This window comes from Nyctereutes procyonoides, unplaced genomic scaffold (assembly GCF_905146905.1).
Source record: "Nyctereutes procyonoides isolate TBG_1078 unplaced genomic scaffold, NYPRO_anot_genome, whole genome shotgun sequence".
Taxonomy (NCBI): domain Eukaryota; kingdom Metazoa; phylum Chordata; class Mammalia; order Carnivora; family Canidae; genus Nyctereutes; species Nyctereutes procyonoides.
In genome coordinates this window covers 25,585,181-25,603,241 of record NW_026575134.1, presented here as the reverse complement: position 1 = coordinate 25,603,241, position 18,061 = coordinate 25,585,181, and the positions used below count along the sequence as shown (strand labels likewise).

The 18,061-nt window shown below is 50.0% G+C and overlaps 1 protein-coding gene across 5 annotated transcripts in view; it reads left to right on the top strand.

The window, feature by feature from the left end:
* Positions 1–10,607, top strand: part of ALKBH3 (alkB homolog 3, alpha-ketoglutarate dependent dioxygenase) — a 35,055-nt gene extending 24,448 nt beyond the window's left edge. For 4 of the 5 annotated variants that reach the window (XM_055300811.1, XM_055300810.1, XM_055300813.1 and 1 more), the window contains 3 exons: positions 8,112–8,201; positions 9,432–9,530; positions 10,250–10,607. In XM_055300811.1, the coding sequence (XP_055156786.1) occupies positions 8,112–8,201; positions 9,432–9,530; positions 10,250–10,351 (291 nt within the window). In that variant the 3' untranslated portion in view covers positions 10,352–10,607. The remainder of the gene's footprint in view (positions 1–8,111; positions 8,202–9,431; positions 9,531–10,249) is intronic. The other variant, XM_055300812.1, reaches the window with a different exon arrangement.
* Positions 10,608–18,061: the final 7,454 nt, after the last annotated feature.

Here is an 18,061-nt window from a genome sequence, read left to right as displayed (position 1 = left end):
CCTTACTGAACCATTGAGATCACTGAGCATCGCTGGGATATGATGCTTGATCGCCCGTACCAGTCCCTCACGCCTATTTAGTATTCTCATTCACCTCATCAGAACCTTCCACACCAAATCAGTGCCAAAAATCAGGAAAGAGTTGGATAAAAACCCAAGGATTTGTATGTGGCAAGAGAGCTTAAACTTGTTTGAACAGATAACCTCAGTGATTTCAAATCTATTATTTTTCCAGCCAGCCTTTTACTTTAGCAGATCTTGTTTCAGAAACAGCTACTACTCAGATCAATATTGAGGATGCCATCACTTAAAGTGTGGTTTGAGTCAGCGGAATAACTAGAAATGACATTGTCAGGTCCTAGCTTTATTCTCTTTCCATAATTTCCATGACTAATATATTTTGTTTATGTCAGATTTAAAAAGTATATTACCACTATGAAGATTAAGTCTGGCTGTGTTCCCGTATCAGCGCTCTATAATGTAGGAACAACTTTGCAGTTGAAATATAGCTGCAAGCTTAGATGATCCTTGAAGCAGTCTAGAAGCCAGCTGGGCTCTCAAGGGCAAGAGAAAACGCCATTATTTAATTGGAAAAACAAGCTGAAAAGAAATCTTTGAAAAAGTGGGGAGGGAGGCGTGCCCAGGTGGCTCAGTCGGTTAAGTGTCCAACTCTTTTGATTTCAGCTCAGGTGATGCTCTCAGGGTTGTGGGATCGAGCCCCATGTCCAGCAGCCTGGAGTTGGGCTCTGCGCTCAGTGGGGAGTCTGCTGAAGACTGTCTCCCTGTGCTTCTCCCCCACAAGCCCCCCGACACGTGCACATGTACTCTTTGTCTCTTTTTCAAATAATCTTTTTTTAAAAAAGGCAGAGAGGGAGACAGCATTGGCATAGTCCTAAGTTGGGAGGCAGGGCAAGTAAAGGGACAGCTGGCCCTCAGCAGGTTGCATAATTGTAGCACAGGCTGACGTTCAGTTTCAATAATCATTTCAGTCTGCAGAAAGCCTTAATCGTGTTTGTCAGGCAGCTCCATCATGTATCGGTGCTTGGACCAGAGAGCTCGGGAAATCCCTTTCTACCTCTTACCATCTTGAGGAAACCCTTTCCTTGATTCTGCAGACATTCTTACTAACATCTGGGGTGGCTTTTTGTTTCTTTGCTTTTGAGGCACAAATTTAGGAATAAGTTTTCTACGTCTGCAGTTTGCCTTTCCTTACAACGGAACTCACTCTTGAGCACCTGCTCTGTAGATCCATCTCCATCATTTTACTAACACAGAGGTACCATTGTCCTAAAGAGCCTTTTCTCGATCATCATTCTGTCTTCCTTGTATATTGGTCTCCGTATCCATCACCTCTCTGCTTGAAACTCAACCATCTCTTAGCTGCCTTTTCCTTTTCCTATTGGCTGGAATACTGTTGTTTTAGCTACTCTCCCTCTTTTCTCATTGCTATTTCCCTACCTCCTTTAAGGGTTTTTCCTTTCCATTCAACCCCTCTGATACAGACATTCAAAATTATCTTTGATTCTGTCTGTTAACCTTTGTTTCCGTTAGTTTTTAGGAGATTATCAACTGGCTATAGATTGTAAATGCCATATGGGCAAGGTCCATTTCCCTCTTACCACGTCCCCATTATTTAGCGCTGTGTGTGGGTATATATGTATTTTGGTTGAATAAATTAATAATCATGATTTCATTTGTTCTTATGGCTTCAACGGTTCCTTCTTAAGGTGGAGTGACTTCCTGAGTCTCTTATCTCCAGTCTTGACTTTTATCTCAAGTTCAGGTCATCACTTTTACGTGTTCAGAGGACATTTATAGTTATTTATTTATTGGGGGGGGGCATTTCCACTTTAAATAGCATATGTGGCTTCTGAACTGAAATTATAAAATCAGATGTATTCTTGTTCTCTCAGAAAACTCCACAGTTCTACCTGTTGGTAAGTCCATTTATGTCCACAATATCACTGTTCTCTTGGTCAGGTTCACATAGAAATTATCTTCATTTAAAAAAAAAAAAAATATATATATATATATATATATATATATTTATTTATTTATTTATTTATTTATTTATTTATTTATTTATTTCAGTGGGGAGAAGGAGACAGAGAGGCAGGGAGAGAGAATCCCAAGCAGACTTCCCGCTGAGCACAGAACCCCATGGGGGGGCTCGATCTTACAACCCTGAGATCACAGTCCCAGCTCACATGAAGAGTCAGAACAGGTTGCTCTCTCTCTATCTCCTCTGTCCCTCAAATACTAATTCAGCACCTATTTACTATATGTCAGGTACTATGCTCAGCTCTGAAGATAGAGCAATGGACATGGCCTACCGTCGTGGGGGTCTTAGGAGCTAGACAGTAATCAAATGAACAGAGAAATAATTACAACTTGTAGTTAGAACTCTGAGTTTGGATTTTACTCCAGATTCAGTAGGAGTAAATGGGATTATGACACGATCTGGTTATATTTTGAAAAGATCACTCGGGCTGCTGTGTGAAGAATGGTTTGAGGAAAGACAAGAGCAGGAGAATAAATAGAATGGGAGACTCGGTGGGAGACTCCTGGTTTGAACTAAGGTGGTAGCAATGAGGATGAAGAAAAGTGGATGAACTTGAGGTGTGTTTTTGAGGGTGAGCCAATAGAAGCCGTCAACCATAGTTTAGATACAAGGGTAAGAATCAGTGGCTTCCAGGTCTCTGGCTTGAGCAGTTGGTGGGTAGAGGTGCTATTTACTCAGATGGAGATGGAGCAGGGATTTTTGCATTCGATTGTGGTTTTGTTTAAGGAAGATTTGTAGATGGAATCAAGAGTTCCTTCTATCTGGAGATACTGGGACTTCCAGCGGGAAGCAGGCCGTTGGCTATCTAGGTATGCAGTTCAGATGACAGGCCTGTGCTAGGAACGTCATTTGGGAATTGTCAGAATGACAACAGGATACTGATGATGATAAATAGCAAATGTGTGGTGCTGCCTCTGCCTGGCCCTGTTGTGAGTGCTTTATATTCAGCCCTCCGATGACCCTGGGGAGTTCATACCGCTAATCGCCCCGCTGTACGGATGAGGCAGCTGAAGCTCACTGGTAAATCACTTGCGTAGCGTGTCTCAGATAACTGTTTGTTACACTGAGTTAGAACTAATGATGTAGGTAATGTGGGAAGCTACGGAATCGCACATCATCATTCAGAGCAAGAGAATAGCTAAAGAGAAGCAGAGAGCCAGGATTGGGCTCACTGTTTTCACTTTGTTTCCCAACTCAGAAGCCTTTATTTGCTCCAATTGGAACAAAAGATAAATGTCCACTCCTCACTCAGACTGTCAAATCTTTACATAATCTATGCCCAACCTGCTTCGGTGTCTTGCCTGTTCCCTGTGTGATTGCACCAATCCCTGAGATCACCTCTGCCCTCCCTTGCGCTCACTCTCCACCTTTCTCCACCTACCTGTTAACTTAAGTCCGCTCTAGGATTCAGGCTCTCTGTAGCCTTGAAGCCTTCCCTGATGCCTCCAGTGTAGAAACTAATCATAGTTACTGCGTGTCGGGTGCTTCCTGAGAGCTCAGGAAATGAGAAACAGGTAGCAGGCTCCTGCTTTGTTCTTTCTGCTCGTTTTGTTTTTATCAACATCTTCTTAGTGAAATGATGGAAATTTTTTAATAAATAGCTTATCTGGGGACGCCTGGGTGGCTCAGCAGTTGAGCATCTGCCTTTGACTCAGAGCATTACCCTGGGACCCCGGATGGAGTCCCACGTCAGGCTCCCTGCATGGAGCCTGCTTCTCCCTCTGCCTGTGTCTCTGCCTCTCTCTCTCTCTCTCTCTCTCTCTCTCTCTCTCTCTCTCTCTCCTCTCTCCTCTCTCTCTCTCTTTCTCATGAATAAATAAATAAAATCTTTTTAAAAAATGGCTTCTCTACTTATCAGAGGATCAGAGATGACTTGAAAATTCAGATCTCTCACTGTAAACTGAGATCACTAATTTGGAAGTATATTTTGCTTTGAATGACCTTTTCTGTTTGAGTTGGGTCACTGGCATTAAGAATATATACTTGAAATAGCAGATTTCCTGAACTTTCTATCAGGCACTACTGTGTGGAATGCAAAGCAGGATCAAAGAAGCCCAGCAGATTACAACGGGCCTTGCTTGTGAACTTCCAGGCCAGATAGGATGACAAGACGTGGGCATAGAAGGAGTCATGGAATGGGCCCATCATCAGCCCCGGTGGGCAGCTCTTGTGGTGAATCTGCTCCTCAGACTTATTTATACAGCTCAGCGTTTTTAAAGAAATCCAATTACTTGTCAAATTTTATGACTCAGGAGCTTTCACATAAAAATCCCATATATTAGCCTCCCTGGAAAACCCAGAGAATCAGACAACCCTGAGGGAACAGTGAGCCGGAGCCGTGGAGCAGCCCCGCCTGTGTGTAGACCCCATTTTCTCTGGTTCTGCACGGTTTCCACTCCCCCACTGCATTGCATCCTGCCCACACTCCTCATTTATGCCACTTGTTGGTGTCTGTGACCCTCAACAGTTCAGTCAGGGTGCCGTGTAATTAGGACAGAAAGTGTTGTGGGATTTCAGAAGGAATAGAGTGCACTTTGGAGAACACAGTATAATGGAAAGAATATAAGCTTTAGAGCTAGGCAGATCTAAATCCAAATCCTAGCCCTGCCTTCCTCCTGTGGCCTTCTGCCTTGGAGATGTGCTTTCCCTCCAGCTCCCTTTGCTTATGATAAAATGGAAAGTATCACCTCCCTTATGGGGTTGTAATGAGCATTAGCAATGATGTACGTATAGTTCCTAATAAGCCTTGTCCCTGGGCAGCATACACTGGTTGATCCTGTCCAAAAAGTCTAGCAGGATACCTTGGTTTAAGTATTTGGAAATTGTCACCAAAAAAAGCCTGGTGTTGGGGGACGCCAAATTCCAGGTAGATTAAAAAGTTAAATCTAAAGAAGTGTAACTCTTTTTTTTTTTTTTTTTTTTTTTTGTTAACCAAAAGGGAAATGCAGTTGTATATTTAACTTCCCCCAGGTTGAGAAAAGACTTTCTAAGCATAAAAACCATGGAGGAGAACCAAAGAAAGGTCAGAGTTGACTCCAAAAGTCTTTGAGCTACTCTATGTTAAATATCATCAACTCCGTTAAGGGACAAATACCAAATGAGAAAAATATTTGCAGAAAGTATGACAAAGGATAAACATCTATCTGTGGTTATAGATCAATAAGAGAAATACTAACATCCTGTAGAACAATGGACAAGGAACATGAACAGAGAGTTGACAACAGAGTAAGTGCAAACGGCAAATAGTCATGGGAAGAAATGTTGAACGGGGTTAATAATTAAAGAATTCTCTGAATAATGAATTGTCACTTTTCCCCTGAATTTTTTTTCGTCATTTTCAGTTGGTAATGTTTGGTATTGGTGATGTGACCAAAAGATAGGTACTGTAGTATTTTCCTGATGGAATTCTAAATTGCCACAACCTTCTTAAGCAGTTTGATGGTATAAATCAAACTGGTTTAAAGTTCATATTCTTGGATCCAGTAATTCCATTTTTGAGAGCATATCCTTAGAAAAATAATCAAAAATGTTTTGCTCAGTATCTACTTCAGTAGCCTTTGTTTCTTTCTTGTTTTCTTTTTTTTTTTTCCCAGCATTGGTGGTGTATTAAAATCTCCGTGTCCAACACTGTGTACTCATTACTATATTCTTAGCATTCGCTCAGTGCCTGACAGACACGAGTGGTGAAAAAATATTTGTGAGTTTAAAGAAGGAAAGATATGTTCATATAAAGGAATATTCTATAACCCCATTTCTGAAATACTATACATTTGAGATGAAGGAACCTGCTCACGCTCTAATGTTCCAAGTGTAAAGTGATTATGTAGAGAGGATGTTTCCTGTGCATGCATGGCGCTGATCCTGGATGATAGGATTGTATGTTCTTGGTGCTCTTGGCACTCAGTCTTTCAGCAGGTATTAGTTGGTGCCTGCGGTAGGCGCGGAGCATGTTTCAGAGGACGGAACGACGCAGTCCTCTGTTCACGGGGTTTATCGGGGAGGGAGCAGGAAGGCAGACATCAAACCAGTCGTTTGCATGTGTCTCCTACTTCAGTGAACGTGTGTTACTTTAGTAGAGAGAAACACCGCTGCTGCGGATTTTCAAGCATCGGTCGTTGGTTGTAATTCCTAAGGCACCTTTTTAGGACAAGAAAGGAGCGAATATGTGAAAAAAATCTACATATAGCTTATAAAATGTGAAGTTACCTTTCCAGTGAAAAGAAACATATTTAGGGGGGCAGCCCCGGTGGCACAGCGGTTTAGTGCCACCTGCAGCTCAGAGTGTGATCCTGGAGACCCGGGATCGAGTCCCACATCGGGCTCCTTGCATGGAGCCTGCTTCTCCCTCTGCCTGTGTCTCTGCCTCTCTCTCTGTGTCTCTCATGAATGAATAAATAAATAAAATCTTAAAAAAAAAAAAAGAAACATATTTAGGTTTCCTATCTGTTGGATGGTTAGTAATGACAGAACGATAAATACAGCCAGACTTTTTCCCCTAAATACCATTTTTCTAAAGGAAATTGAATAGGTTTACATTGAGAGGCAGAGGTGGGCGTGCCTCACCCAGGAAGGTGAAGCCCCAGCGCTCTTTGGGAATCATAATTGAGTGTTCAGATGAACCAGCTGTGCTTGGGGAGAGGGGGGAGAGTGTTGATCAGAATCCATATAAAAGCATGTTTTTTGTTTTTTTCATCTACTTGTAAAACTTTGTGTAGAAAACCAGAATGTCAGTGACAACGGAGCCCACCCTGTAAGCTGATTGAGACCCTAAAAAAACTCTTTTTTAAAAAAAATAAGCTTTCTGCCCAACATGGGGCTTGAACTCAGCCCTGAGATCAAGAGTCACATGCTCTACTGACTGAGCCAGCCAGGCGCCCCTAAAAAGCCTCTTTTAACTGAGATCAGGAATGGAAAATTTTATCCTAGGCCATGGGTTTTTTTAGGGGTTTGTTTTGTTTTGTTTTGAAGAAAGACCTAAGTAAATGAAAAGGGCTACAGAGCCGTGTTTTGGTAACTTAAGCATGCTTAATGGCTGTGAACACACTCCTCTAAACAGTCTGACCCTTGCTTCCAGCGTTGCTTATCCATTTATCAAGTTGAGCTTTAGGCACAGCCACATGAGCTCCACTGGCCTTTTTTTTTTTCTTTCTTTCTTTTTTTATCTGTTTCCTAAGTGGAAAAAGTGTGTGTGTGCCCTGCTTAAGTTAGAGGGTGGCTCAGGGGTCTGTTGGCGCTCTGGCCTCAAGAGGAGGATGTATCTGTGAGCTGTGTTGCCTTAGTAGAATCCCTTGCCCTCTTTCCTATCTCCTTCTACAAATTAGGAATGCGCTTTTGGAGCAAAGGGTGTTGGAAGGGACAGATAACAAGCAGCAAAGTAATGACCTCACCTCCTACAGTGGGTGCCCTGGGTCTCACTGTCCTTTGGGGACTGATCAAGAGTAGCTCTATCCCTCGTGAAGGATTTCTGTCTTCTGCTTTTAGGTAGAGCTAAAGTTTAAATGGAATGTAGTGTCTTTAACAGCAACCTGAGGCTTTCTCTCATTTGAAAAATTCACATCTTAGGAACATTAAGTGAAACATGGCTCTGTTGAACGTCACTTTCCGTCAGGGCCGATGCTTCCCCCTTGCCACGTGGAACCCTCTCTCCCTTGCTGGTTCTGTGCCCGCCACATGTTTCCAGGCGGAAGTACAGTGCTCACTCCTTTTCCACTGGCCTTGGCGCCCCTTCCTCCTCAGTAGTGTTTCTACCGCTTGAAGAGATCTTTGTCTCAGGATTGGCTTCATGTGCGGTTCAGCGTCTTTCCTCTCTCCACTACGCCGCCCTGTCCCGTGTCTGTACTTAGAGTAGGTCGCGCTGCGCTCCGAGCATGCGGCATGCGGAGGGCCACGGGAGGTCTGCTCCTCCCTGTGTTGAGCCGTGGTCGGTAACGGACTCTGCGGCCTAAATCCAGGAGCCTTGCACCTCTGATCTCATGGATGATGCGCTCCCTTCTGGTATACTTTGTCCAGCAGGACATACATCTTCTCTGGTTGGAATCCTTTTTTTCAGAGAGCTGCCTTTTGCTTCTCGGAGATGGAACTGGGCCACCCAGGGCCAGGTCACCTTCGCACTGCCCTCTGGCTGGCTGAGGGGTCAGAGGTTAGTTATTACTTGCTACTACAAAAGAAAAGGTGGCGACATAATTAAAGTCAATCACCAAGACCAAAAGTTATTTCAAACATTGCTTTTATCTTCTGCCTGTAAAAGTTAGGACTGTGCTCCACAGAGTCACTGCCAAGGGTCGGGACCTGGAACTTAAACTGTTTATGCAAGTTCATTATTGTTTTGATTTTGACTTTCCTAAAGGAAATCATTATAAATAGTTATGTTCTGAGAAGCACCCCTACAGTATAAACATAAACACAGTATTGCAGTGAAATCAATCCTACAGTAAGCCAAACGCAATCCCTTGCATCAGAAGTGAAGTAGGTGAATGGGTGGATCTGCCCAGAATGGACGTGGAAAACTCAGGAAACTTGGGTCTCAACTCTTGACTAGCTCTTCGGATGCACCCCTTTGTTGGCTGCAAAGCAGGAGGACCCCACCTTTGGGCTGTTTCCCAGGCCATGCGGGAAGCTCCACTAGAGTCCCGGACAGGTGTTGACTTTGAGCTCCCTGGAGTAGAGGGGCAATGTAAATGCAAGGCATTTGTATCTGAAGTGTTTGACCACCAGTCCCGGTTTGCAGCAGTGTTCGGGTCAAGCCAGAGCTCCCTTCTTTAAGAAAATCTTGCTGTTGACGCTTCTGGAAAGAAACAAGAATACATCTCCAAGACGCCAGAGGAGCCATAGGAAGAGTTGTAAACTGTTTTAACATAGGCATGATTAGTGAATTAGCATAAATTCTAAAAAGGCGATGAGAACTCATCACACCACGTCTTGTTTAAAAGCCCATTTTTTTCCACACTAACTATGTCAAAATACAGAGCGCAGCATAAAACACACATAAAGAGTTCTTGTGTAAGTGACTTAATTTCTTCACAGGCCAGAACGGGTTCTTGTTCATTTTAGATGCTGATGATGATAATATCTGGCACTTGTACTTAATATGTGCCAGTCTCCAAGTGACTTACGCAAATCGCATCAGTGGAGGCTTAAAACAGCCCGATGTGGCAGGTCGTGTCGTCGTCCCCGTTTTACAGATGAGTAAACTAAGGTACAGAGTGGTGACACAACCTGCCTAAGGCCCAGCGGCTGCCATGCACAGAGCCAATAGGTGAACCCCTGCAGTCTAGCTGAGCAGAGGTTCACGTCCCTTGACCATTGTCAGATTCTGCTGCATCTTGATCACACAAGCAGAAAATGTAGTGCAATGAATGCTGTTTTCTAGGAAGAGAACGGAGACTACACATATGTGGAAAGATTGAAGATACCCTTGGATCATGGGACCTTGTTAATCATGGAAGGAGCCACACAAGCCGACTGGCAGGTGAGAACATGCAAGGAATTTGGATTCACACGGAGGCAGTGCCCTGATGGCCACGAGTAGTACTTTCCCTAGTACATATGGTGAAAAGCAAGTTGCTTTTATCATGATCGAGAGGCAGGACAGTGGCACATTTTCAAGGAGTTTTGATTCTACAGAGCAAACATCCGCAGCAGGGGCGTCCGGTCGAGCTTTCTGTGACGGGGGAAGTATCTGCGTCTCCTAAGCCCCCGTGTAGTACCCACAGCTATTCTTGATCTCTTGACATGGGGCTAGTGTGCTGAAAGACTGAATTTTTAATTTAAGTTAAATTCGTTTCAATAGCTTCAGGTAGCCAGTGGCTAGCACAGCTTCACATCTTAGGCCTGCGTGTGTTAAAGCCAGGTCACCTGTAGGATGTGCAAGTTCACGTAAACGCTTAGCACGGGAGTGCGGGCTCATGGCCGTCTTGGCGCTCAGCCGCTTATGTGCTTAGGAGATGTGGGAAGTGGCAGGAAGCTGCGAGGAAGATCCACGATTACAAGAGATACAGACCTCCCTGTGAAGGCGCTGGCTTATCGGAGTGATGGGGGGGGGGGGGGCTTGGCTTCAGAGAAGAAAACCTTTCTCCACGAGACTTCAGATCCTTTACTGATGCTCACAGAGGACGAGGGGGGGTGAAATCAAAATCGTCCTGTCGTCATAAATGTGTTTATGTCAGCGTTATTTATATTTCTGTTCAGCACCGAGTCCCCAGAGAGTACCACTCTAGAGAACTGAGAATAAACCTGACCTTTCGGACGGTTTATCCAGACCCTGGAGGCACTGGTGGTGTGAGACCTTGAGAGAGCAGCCGTGCTGACGCCGAGCACACCTTCTGCCATGAAGAAACCTGCAGAGGCTGGTGCAGCTCATCTCGTGGGGTGGCTGTAGGGAAGACGGGGTGGGATTTGCTTCCCAGCTCGGAGTCCTGTTCAGAGACGGCCAGCGGCTCGTGTGCGTGCTCTGTTCACCGCAGGAACGCTGCTCCCCGATCGCATCTTGAAATCACATATTTTCTTTAGGCAAATTAAAAACTGCTGTGGCCGTGCTCACGGGTGATTTTGTCTGTGGACCGTTTCTTCCTGCCCTCCCTGCTTCGTTTGAGGCAATTGAGTGGGCCCTGCCGCCAGGGTAAATGCGCACGTGTCTGCTCCTTGTGATTCCGTGAAGTAGTATATAAACAGGCGTCGGCGACCGCAGCCCTCGGCAGGCAGACTGCTGCCCGGACCCAGAGGAGGCCTCGCCGAGTCTCGTGAAGTCCGCCTCGACGGCCCAGTGTCTTGGCTTGCCGCTTCCGTAATGGAAAGCTGCGTGTTCCGGGAGCACTTCATCTAACCGAGTCTCCCTCCTGGGACACGCTGGGTACAGGCCTCTGAATAAGGAGCAGAGGCTTCGTCCGGTAGCCCAGCCATCTGCAGGCAGCCACCGGGAAACTTGTAACACGAGAGAAGCCTGTCCCCTCGGAGAGAGAAGTAATGGAGTGATGTCATGAGAAATTTAGGCTGAAGAGCAGCAAATGTCCTGCTGGTGACAGCTGTCCTGCACAGATGAGTTTCCCCTGGAGAACGACTTGAGTCACTTAAGCCCAAGCCAGAGAGAAGCAGGAGCAGTCCCCTGGGGACACACTCTGTTACCCAATAGTCATTTTTTCTTTAGGTTCCGGGAGCCCTGTGACGAAAGCTGTCTTCTGACTCTTAGACACAAGTTGTGTCTGCCCTCTTAGACACAAGTTCCCGAGATCCCACAGTTGGTCCGTGATGTCACCGAGGTTCCCAAAACAGAACAGGGTGGCCGCCCTGTGTTGCATCATAAATCAGGTGTCATCTTGACCTCTTGACCTAAGAGCACTGCCCAGGATTGATTCCAAACCAAGATATGGAAAACTCGAGAGAAAGAAAATGGAATTAAAGGGATGAAAACAGGGCAGGAGAGTTAGAGTTTCCCTGGCTGCCTGCTGGGAAAATGTGTAGAGGCTTCTTGCTTGTGATCCTGTTTGTGTTTCGGGCTGTAAGATGCATGGTCTCGGGGATGGTGGGACTTGCCACTGGCTGGAGGCTCTTCCCCGGAGCTCGATGGGACTCTGGGCCAGGCAGGCCCTGCTCTCTGTCGGATTCTAGCTCCCTCCCACCCCCTCCCTTTTCTGGTGATGTTTTGCGTGTGGATAGCTCCTTTCTGTAAAAAATGCTCAGCGCTTTATAAAATCTGAACATCACACCAAGCCTTTCGGGGAGGGAGATACAAATTACCATAAAAATAAAATAAAGCCTCTAATTCCTGGCTGTTTTCCTATTAAACAAAATCTGGCCAGGGTGGTACAGCCAGCTTGGGTTGTGAGTCTGATGCATGACATCGGGAAATTCCTCTTCCGCCCCCGTAGACCACAGAACCCGCAGCTGGTCCCCGGTCCTACGGCGTCCCTCCTAAGGTAGGGTCAGGGCCTCCCCTCATGTCAGCTGCACATTTGATCTCTTCCCTCGTCGCTGCTGGGGCTGCCAGGGAGACAGATGCGTGCTCTGTGCCCGCAGCCGGGCCACCGCCGGGGCATCTTCATCTGAGAGCAGCAACTGCATCTTCTGTTTCTCGGCACCCGGTGGTAGGACTGCCTTTTTTTTTTCTCCTCTAACCACAAGATGATGTCCCTTTTGAAATGACAAGCAGATACTTGCCGTGGAGTTAAAGCACAGGGTTTAGGACTGGACAGGACTTTTCAGAACCTGGCCGAGGACTCTCCGTGACCGCACCAACCTGCCGCTGTGTTTTACTGGCCGTAAATCTTAGCCAGGAATTCGGGGCTGAGCTACTTTGCCGACAGCGCTTGTAAAACGGAGGAAGTAAATATAACAACGTACCGTGAAGAAAAACCCCCTTAGTTGTTTGCTGCCCTTTTTTGATTTTTAGTAACCTGCCAGGCACTGTCCTGGAAACTTTCTATGTCATCCTTCATCCTCCCCACAGCCCTGCAGGAGAGGGATGCTCTTCCCATTGCAGAGACCGGCAGCTGAGTCCCCCAAGCAGGGTAGAGTGAGGTAATAGGCCTTGGAAGTAGCAGAACCAGAATTCAGACCACAGGTGAGCCCTTAAACTGTGTGCTTATTCCTCCGCCATGATGGATGTAGGCCCAATAGTTGCCGGGCATCCCTGAGAACCTGGACCCCTGCGCTCGCTCCTGCAGAGCTGGCCGCCCCGCTCACCCTAAGCCCCTGCTAGAGCTCACCCTAGGCCCTGCTCACCCTAGGCCCCTGCCAGGCCCCCGTGTTTGTCCTCTGCTTTCCCGTATGCGAGGGCAGGCCTCTGCATCTCCTCTCTTCCTAATCATTAGCAGCTCTAACTGGCCCTTTAACTAAGGAAGTTCATTTTGGGGCTCAGAACCCAGTTTCTGGCAAGTTGGATAAATCTCATCCACCCTTCCTGTGACCCAGACCGTGTTTCCTGGTGGTATCCCAGCAAACTCCGGTGGGTGGTGGCCCCTTCCTCTTCATGCTTACCTGTGAGTACATCTGGGGCCCCCGAGGACACCCAAAGTCAGCATCACGCTTCATACTTCACGAGGGTACTGCTGTGGCGAGCAGGTGGCCCAAAGAAACGGGTCGGGTGGTGCACTGGAAGCGCCTCGACGACAGGCAGGCCGCCTCAGAACAGCAGCCAGCATCTGTGTATCCTCCGCCGTGAAACCTGGTCCATTGACTTCGGTGGCATTTGGATCACAGCCCGTAACCCTGACGTTTCCCCTGAGTCCGCGGCCTCCTGGCCCCTGTGGCTGGCCCTGCTCAGTGCGTGGCTCTGTGCCCTGAATCGCCACAGAACAGGGTGCTGTGCTGAGCAGAGGCCCCAGGGGGTCTGTGGAGGAATCCTGCACGTGATGGGTCTCTGCCCCGCTGAGTCTGGCAGCTTTACTTGGCTGCGGAATATCCAAGACCCACATTGCCTTTTCTGGTCATAAACACTTGAGAAGTGTTGAATCTGAAGTCTTGATTGCTTTATTTTTCTGAACAATGGTTTTGAAAAAGCTGAATGTTTCCATAGCGATGCATTTTGTTGGTTTGAATCTTTACTTGACATGAGTCAGCCCCGCGCTGCCCTCGGACGGGCCTGGGCCGTAGCCGTGCCCCTCTCCCCATCTCCTCTTTAGAAAGACCCCTCGCGTGAAGCCCGTCGGTGGCTGCTGGAGCCCAGCCTGGCACGCGGCGCCCTGTGTGAGGTCAGCAGGGAGATGACGCGGGCATTCGTCCCTCAGAGTGGAGCGGGCTCCTCTCCAGCGGGCTTTGGCCCACGCCCCTGTTCGGTGCCCTGCCGGCCTCCTCGTCACTGTTCGGTCGGTGAGGGGCCTGGTGTCCGGGAGCAGTGTGGGGAGCAGGGGCACTTAGATGGGATGCTTGCAGCAGCATTCCTGGAAAGCCGGTTTTCTCGGTGCTGTGCACGGTATGAGTGACCACATCGTCATTACAGAAGCGTCTGTGCCGTCACCCTAGCCCCTGTCACACTCCTGGACGCCTGGTCCCCTTTCTCCTGGGGCCTCCAGAAGCGTGGGTGTGTTCAGGCAGGATCCTGGCCTCTCATCCCACCAGCTGTCCCTCTGGACGCAGATTACAGGTTTCTGAGCAGAAGCAAAGGTGAAAGCCAGAAGGGGCTTCCCCGGCCTGCGTTGGGCCTGGGGGTGCCTGGGGGCTCGGGGGCTCAGGATCTGGCTCGTGCCATAGTCGCACGGGTCATGGGCTGGGTGCTCCGCTCAGAGTCGGCCTCGGTTTCTCCCTCCGCCCCTGCTCCTACTCCTGGGGCTGCAGGGGCTGCTTTCTTGGTCCTCACACCGGAGCAGCAGAGACCCCAAGAGCGGCCTGCGGGGCAGCACACGTGGCCAGGACGCCCCTGTGCAGGCCGGTGGAAGCTGTGCACCCTGGGCAGTGTAGGGCTGGCCACCCCGTCCCGGGCCGTGGCGACCCATCTGTCCCTGTGCTGCCAGCCCCCACCCTGCGCCCGCCTGTGCTTGGAGAATGGCATGGGTGGGGCCCTCCAGGAGGGGAGTGCGCACCCCCCAAGAACACGCCTCCCTGCCAGAGGAACGTGGGAGGGGTGGATAGGGACGCCGCAGGGGGGGGGCTTCCCCCTCTGGCCCCGGGGTTCATGCTGCGGATGCCCAGGCAGGCCCCCGAGAATGCCTTCCCGCGCCCTCGCTCTTGCTGGGGAGAGGAAACTGCAGTGTTTCCTCTGCAATGTTGGGGATTGGCCACCCACTTCCTCCGCACCGTCTCTGGCGGGAGCCTATGGTCCCCACACCTGCAGGAGGCCCGCAGGAGGTGCGGAGGCCCCGGGTCTAGCCGGGGCGGGGAGGGGGGGGCCGGAGCTGGCAGGCTGCTTGCCCCCGCCCTGATCAGGAGGCCAAGGTCCAGGGCTGCTCGGCGCCGGGCACCGGGAACAGTGGGGACACGGCAGCCGAGTGGGGGCAGGGAGCCGGGTGGCTTCAGCTCGTGGCCCGCGCCCCCCCCCCCCCGCCAGGCCTCCTTTGTGGCTGGTCACCCGGGCTGCTGGCCCCAAGTGGGACTCCACACGTGCCCTGGTGACCGCAGCCCGGCCTCCTGCGGGCGAGTTGTGCCTCTGCCGCCCACCGCGGCCCTGTGCCTTGCCTGTGCCCCTGCCTGTGCCCCTGGTGGGCTCCGGGGCCTCACGGCTCTGCGGGCAACAGCGAGGGAGGCCCAGGAGCTTCGGGAGGAGGATGGCCGAAATGAAAATTGTCCACAACTTAAAATTGTCAAGATCCGGCTGCACTTAGGCGTCTCCTGGGATGTTCCGAGGCCACGGGGCCGAGCGCTCCCAGGTGCCAGAGCGGCCTGGCCTCAGGGCCCCGTGCTCCCCGCAGCCCCGCCACATGCTCTAGGCTTGGTCCCCTGCCTAACCCCACTGCCTGTCTCTCCCCGGGCTGCCTTGGAGGGTCCTCAGCCTGGGGGACAGGTCGCCAGCCAGGCTCGGACGCACCCCCACAGTCACTTGGTTTTCTCGTCCTTGCTGGCACCAAGTTCTGTGCAGAACGCCTCGGCCTGGAAGGTTAAACAGTATTGCCAGGCTGGAACGTGGTTCAGGACCAGGGCTCTTACGTCCACAGAGCATGTGTCAGATGCAGCGGGGAACATACAAGAGGAGGACATGACCCTCCCGTCACAGATGCAAGTAAGCCAGCATGGCTTTCATTTTCCTTCTCAAAATTTTTTTTTGTTTTTATAAAAAAAAATTTGTTTTTATTCCTGACTACAAAAGCAGTATGTGTTCTTTTGCAAGAAATTAAAAAGAAAGATAAGAGGAAAATCACTTGTAACTTTACAACCAGAGACCACAAATAGCTCTTCACGTTTTGCAGTGTTTTTTGTACGTATTTGTAGCTTAAAAAAAAAAAAAAAAAGCAACTTTGTACGGAACTCCTCCTTTCCTAGCCTTTTCTATTAAGAATATCAGTGCAAAAAAAAAACATCAGTGCATCCTTTCACAAAGATGGTGCTGAAGATGAAGAAGGAAGCCCCTGCCCCTCCCAAACCCGAAGCCAAAAAGCAAAGGCTTTGAAAGCTAAGACAGCGGTGCTGAAAGGCTGCACAGTCACCAAGAGAAGATCCGCACGTCACCTACATTCCGATCGCCCAAGACCCTGCGCCCCAAAGTCAGCCCAAGTATCCTCGAAAGCGCACCCCTGGGAGAAACAAGCTTGATCACTATGCCATCAAGTTCCCCTGACTACTGAACAGCCATGAGGAAAACAGAAGAGAACAGCACCCTTGTGTTCATTGTGGACGTCAAGGCCAATGAGCACCAGGTCAAACAGGCTGTGAAGAAGCTCTATGACATTGATGTGGCCAAGGTCAGCACCTTGATCAGATTGGGATCATCTAAACTGAGTCCAGCTGGCTATAAATCTAAATATAAATTTTTTCACCATAAAAAAAAAAGAACATCAGTATGTGACTTTTTTAATATTTTTTTTATTCATGAGAGACACAGAGAGAGGCAGAGACACAGGCAGAGGGGAAGCAGGCTCCCTGTGGGGACTCGATCCCAGGACCCCGGGGTCACCCCCAGAGCTGAAGGCGATGCTAACCCGCTGAGCTCCCGGGCTGCTCTTCCGTCGGGACATTAATCGCTCTCCATTAAATGGCTCTGCGTGGCCGTGTAGTGTTGTTGTGTCTGGTCGTGGTGGTCTCTAACCTGTGCCATCACGTTGGATATTTAGATCGTCATTGACGTTGGGGTGGTGTTTGCTGTTATCAGTAACCGGTGAGTTTTGGAAATCAGGAGAGGGGCCCGTGGGAGGCCGGGTGGCGTGGTAGCTAAGAGCCCAGGCTTTGGCCTCATTCAGACTTCAGTTCAAATAAAAAGAACAGGTAACGTTTCTACAGAGCCTGGATATGGCGCCCAGGCTGTGTTCAGTGCCAAACTTGTATCGCCTCATGACTATTAACCCTCACAGCGGCCTGGGGCCAGGAGCTATTTTTATCCTCATTTTGCAACTCAGGAAACAGAAGCACCCCCTCACTTAGGCTGCTGTCCTGTGGCTGGCCTTCGTGCCCGTCCATTATTATTTCCTAGAGTACGTCCCTAAAAGCAGGGTCCTTGCCCGGAGTTGGAAGGCTCTGTGTATCCGTGAAGCCTTGAATCTATGGTGTCCGTGGCTTTCCAGAAAGGGCTTGCCAGCTGCTTCTACCAGTGGTGCTGAGCACACCTGAGAACCCCCAGCTGCGCTCTGAGCACCGGGAGTAGCAGGCCCCGCGCTCAGGCCCCACGCAGGGCCCCCCCACGAGGCCTCTCTGTCCAGGAAGGAAGAGGCAGCAGGCCGCCCTGCCCGGAGCACGCCAGCCTTCAGTCTGTCTCCGGCAGCGTCAGCCTTGAGACTGTGTCTTGTGTCCTTTGCTGAGAAAACAAGACCCACACTTTGGCAAAGGAGCTCGGTGACAAGGTAGATGTGAACCACGGGGCCCTGACAGCGCCGCTGCGCTCCGAGCGAGATGGGATTTGGGGCAGCTGTGGGGAAGGGCTGCGCGCAGGGGCAGCAGCCAGTGGAGAGGGCTGTCGGGTGATACGGGCGGCCTAGGTGGCCTGCTGCGGGGCCTGGCCGGCGGGAGGGGGCTGCAGGCCGCTTTCAGGAGGAGCGGGGGGGCAGGGCAGCCCCAGCAGAGAGCAGCGTGGCCGCTGGGGACCCCAGGATCGCAGGAGCCAGACCCCCACAGGCCGAGCCACGGGTGAGAACAGCGGAGGCCCCTTACGGAGCTGGGAGGGAGGCCCTGGCTGCGGCCGCCACCGCCCACGCCCGCACCCACACCCGCACCCACCACTGCTCCTGCTCCCCCACCGAGGCCCGGGCCCGACCCGCCCTGAGCCGCTGGAGCGGAAATGCCGGGTCCCTAACCCGGTGCCTCCTGCAAGCCGCCGCCAGGGAAGTCCGCGCGCCCGGGGACTCCGGGGTCGTGCCCTGGGCCGATGGGGGGCCAGACCTCTGAGCCACCGGCGTCCCTGGAGGAGCTTCTTTGACCAAAACCCAC